Genomic DNA, 4,756 nt, shown 5'->3' on the forward strand with positions numbered 1-4,756 from the left:
GGGAATGGAGCAGTTGAACTAGTACCGGTTTTATGTTCACTTCTGAACCGGCCGATTTTATAAAAACTTGATTGAACCAGTTAAATAGAATAAAGGCACATGGAAAATGAAGCATTTTGCATAACAAAGATCGGTAATCTTTTTCACATCTATTTAGATTTCTCTTTAAATTTAATAAAAATGCATAGTAATTGTTATGAAGTTTTTTGATTCATTTTTATTCGTCTAATGTTATATTTTGTTTAGTTATTTTACTTTATTTTTTTAATGTATGTAGATTGTTGTAAAATTTATGGTTATATGTTTTTTTTAATGATTTTTATTGTTTTATATGTGATTTTAATATTTAACTTGTGGACGTTAAATTCTTAGTTTATGTATATATGTATGTATTTGTGTGCGTAGGAAATAAGAATAAAATTAAATTTCTAAAAAGCGGATTGACTTGAATGTCGAACCAGTTAAGCCGATTGAACCGCGATCCGATCATCATACTGGTTCAACTAAAAAATAGTTTTTTAAAACACTAATAAAAGATATTATAGTGTCTTAAAAAAATGTTAAAAAATAACGTTTTTTTTAGGGAAAATTTCATATATATCCTTACTAAAAGGAATTATAGTACTTTGTTTGTCATGTATTGGTGCAATTCACTAGAAAATAGTAAAACACTCACAATGTTTTTTTTGTGATGTATTAGATAAAAGTAAACTCTAACAATGATTATATCTTGTATACCTTTTCCATGATGTTTTTCTTTTTTTTCGATCAGTGAAAATTTATTGTTATGTGCAAGGTTCGTAAAAGATTCTACATAGAATCATTTTCGGATTTGCAAAATCATGATCATAAAATCAAATCGAAATCATAAAATTCCACCAAGGAACTAGTGTTAGTGTTAATTTTAATTAATTTTCATTTCGATATCTAGAAAATACTGTCAAAAATGAAGAATCTTCTTGGGAATTATCTAACATCAATTATGTATCGTAATATTCACTTTCCAAACCATCACACTTAATCAAAACTAACATAAAATGCCAAAAACCTTATATATACAATATGACAATTCATTTTTATAACTTATTGGAATATTTTATTCATGTTACTTATGTCTTAAATGTACCTTAAATGGTTGAACCATCACATTAAAATGAAAAATAAATAAATAAAATGACAAGTATATTTAGTTATTTACAAATCACGATACTATATTTCATTTTCATCTCTTTTAAATAATTCAGTTTTGAAACTTCAACAGTCCAACAGTTCAACTACACTGATCGTTGCTTCCCATTTGTCGTTTCCTTTTAGAGTTTTAGAATTATACTCATTTAACTAGAGTCAAATAAGAAGGAAAGTTCAAAAATAAAATAAAATAAACCCAACATAGGTAGAATCGGATAGCTTACAACTTTATGATTCCACGATCTAATTTTACAATTCTACCTAAAAACGAGTTTGCTAAGATCAAAATCAAAATACATACGTGGGATCATAGAATTGTACGATTCTACGATCAAAATCGTGTTCTTAGTAACCATGATTCTATAAATTATGAATACAATGATATCGAGTATCTATGGTTATTTGCATCGGGAAGGAAAGTAAGTGTGTGTTTGGTTTGCGAATTGTGAACAAATCTCATAGTAGAATTTGATATTTTGTCAAAATTCAATTGCATTAGAATACTTCAAATTTCATCTTTTATGAAATTTTATCATTCCTAAGGGGGTGGAAAAAATTCAATTCCAATTCTTTTTTTTATTAAAAGACCAAACTATTCTTTAACTATTTTTCTTGATGAAGACTATCTCTATGGTTTCGATTTCTTGTGTGTTTGGTCCCAAACCCATGTAAAATGACTTGTGCTCTTTTCCACTATATTTTATCCTTTTTTTTTTTATTGAATTACAATTTATATTAATATACACGTGATAGAGAATGGATCATATAACAACATATGGGTAAACATGAGGGACTTAAATGTAATATTTACCATTTATTGTTTCACACCCTATCTAGAATCATCCTATTTTGTAATTGAATCATGGCTTTAGCTTATTGTTTGAATCATTTGCTTTAGATAGTTTTCAATTAATATAAAGGTCTCTTTTCAATTTCATTTACTGTTTTATAAGTTGCTGAGAATTAGTTATCAGTTTCTATCAACATGTCATTTTACATGGTCAGAGGCAAGAAATCACAACCACAGAGACCATCTTCATCAAGAAAAAAAGTTAGGAACTAAACATGTGTTTTTTCATAAAGCAAAGGGACCATTTATGTAATTTTGTCTAACTCTTAATCTTTTATTATCAAGTTCTATTTCATTTACACTTGTAAATACCAATTATCTAAAATGACAGATGACACTAACATCACCAATAATCAATATAAAAGTTCCAAATAAATGCAAATATACATAAACAAATCTACAACTTTTATGAGGAATCATATATCGACTACAAAGATATTTACATAAATGTGGATGTAGGGAAATTATTATTAATATCAGAATGATATTTTGATAAATACTAATATATGAAGAATAAGAATATAAAGCACAAAAGCAGACCTGAGTAGCATTTGTCTGTGTAAATAGGCTTCAGTAGTAGTATTGCGTCCAGTTGAGGCCTTATAACGTGGATCCACAATATAATCAGATGATGATGAAAAATATCCTTTTTCTTTTTCTTTATCAGAATCAGAATTACTTCTTCCAAATCTATTTCTTGTAGCATTTGCTTCTGAATTATTACTAATTTCAATTTTCCTCCATAAACCATTTAATCTCTCTAATTCCATTTCTTTTAAATGAATTTCACCCACTAGCCCTTCTGCTTGACCCTATTAAATTAAATATATTTTAATAATAAATGTAAAGAAAAGGAAAAGAATATAAATGGGAATAACTGAATAAGTCATAAGTGCATATACTTGTTTTGAAGCTAATTGTTCCAATAAGCTGTGAAGTTGTTTATCCAACATCTTCTCTCGTTGAGCTGCAAACAGTTTATCAAAGATATTGATAGCTTACGGGGCATATTTGGTATTTTGTTGAACAATTGTATGAGTATATGAATGAATAAGACACCTGGAGAAGGCTGCTTTAGTGACTCCTCTTGAACCTTTGACCATTGTCTCTCTAAGTTGTAAACAATCTCTTCCATAGATGCCTACAAGATATAAAAGTTGTAAAATATTAATGAAAAGATCGAGAATGAAGTGTAAAAGGAAACATGAATTGAAATTAGAGATTTGTAACGAACCAGTTCCTTTTTCTTGTTATCTAAGTTCTCCTTCAGGGAAGAAATTGAAGCTGTGATATGTGCTTCAGCTTCAGCTTTTGATTTAAATGAAGAATCACCAGATTTGTTGTCATCTTGTGTAGATTGTTCAACTTGCAGCTCAGTTGTAAGAGTTGCATCCAGTTCCTGGAAGAAAATATCCAAATGTAAGTAAAACTTAATGGGTTTTTCAGAGTTGAATCCATTGTAAGATTCAAAAGAAGGAGAAGAACACTCGTTTTGCAGCCATTGTAAGATTGGAAAGAAGAAGAAGAAGAAGAAGAAGAAGAAGAAGAAGAAAGCAAGCTCTTACCTCTAGCTTAACACGAAGCTCATCAGCTTCTCTCAGCTTGTCTTGTATCTTACTTTCACAATCTGATATCGCCTTTTCAAATGCAGCATTTTCTTCCAGCAGTGTAGCTTCTCTCAGTTGTGCCTGTCATAACATGCCATGGTCAAACTTAAGTTGAAGCTTGTCTGATATGCCCAATTCATATGCAGATTTAAATCATGTACACTCAATCGTGAGAAACTCCAAAATATGCAACTGGAAGAAACATATCTGCTACAGAGTTTGTTGTAGATCTAATTCATAAGTTTTGAAAGGGCTATTAACATGTATAACATAAATCGAGTATATGAGCACTTGAGTAGGTTTTAAATCTGTAATCACTAGCTCGCTTAATCGTAGGCGTTAATTCTATCTCAAAATCGATTTACACAGTGAAGCTGACTTAGTTGGATTCAAACTAGGTTTACTCGAACTCTAATTCTAATGAATTCAGTATGAAAAAAGTCAAGAAAAATTAACATATGATCTACAAAATACCTGTTCTTTGGTAGAAGAGTGAGCGTTCAATTGGAGGGCTAGGGCAGCATTGGAGGCGAGGGAATGTGCGTGAAGGTCCGGGAGGCGTTGGGAGATATCCGACGGCGGTATTCTCTGACGGAGGTCTTGTACCGACCGGCTCAACGCCGCTGCTTTTACGTTCAACTCCCTAACGTACTTCTCCTGTTCGGGATTGAATATCAAAGGGATCGAATCGGATTCGTCTTCCTCGCTGGTTGCGCCGCCTCCTGCTCTCACTACGTCCGCCGCCCATGCTAGTAGTCCTGCCATATCTGCCGGATCAAATTTCGATCACTGGTGAATTTTCGCTCGTCGGAGGTTGAAGCCTGAAGTGAAGAAAACGGATCTGAAATCGGATTGTGCTTAACATCTGACAACCGGGTTCAACGGGTCAGGCTCCAATCTCCAATTCTCCATTACACTGACAAGATCCTTACTAGCCCAATGGGCCGGTGATTGGACTCCCCAGTGGCCCAATTGTATTTTACTTTTAGTTATTATTCTTTTAAATTCTATTCTATCATATAGTTTGAGTTATTTTCTAAAATAATGTTATTTTCTAAATCTCAACTTGATTTATATGGTCATCCTTATTTCACAATCGTTGTATCTAATT

At 31.5% G+C, this 4,756-nt stretch overlaps 1 protein-coding gene across 1 annotated transcript; it reads right to left on the reverse strand.

The window, feature by feature from the left end:
- Nucleotides 1-2,388: 2,388 nt before the first annotated feature.
- LOC145097753 (golgin family A protein) lies at nt 2,389-4,483 on the reverse strand. The gene is made up of 6 exons (XM_079035394.1): nt 4,120-4,483; nt 3,604-3,726; nt 3,273-3,437; nt 3,098-3,179; nt 2,941-3,005; nt 2,389-2,850 (listed from the first exon to the last, which is right to left on the reverse strand). The coding sequence occupies exons 1-6, from the start codon at nt 4,408-4,410 to the stop codon at nt 2,515-2,517; spliced, it is 1,062 nt and encodes a 353-aa protein (XP_078891520.1). The 5' UTR covers nt 4,411-4,483; the 3' UTR covers nt 2,389-2,514.
- Nucleotides 4,484-4,756: the final 273 nt, after the last annotated feature.

The sequence above is a fragment of the Lactuca serriola genome, chromosome 4 (assembly GCF_051521515.1).
Source record: "Lactuca serriola cultivar US96UC23 chromosome 4, Lser_US96UC23_V15, whole genome shotgun sequence".
Taxonomy (NCBI): Eukaryota; Viridiplantae; Streptophyta; class Magnoliopsida; order Asterales; family Asteraceae; genus Lactuca; species Lactuca serriola.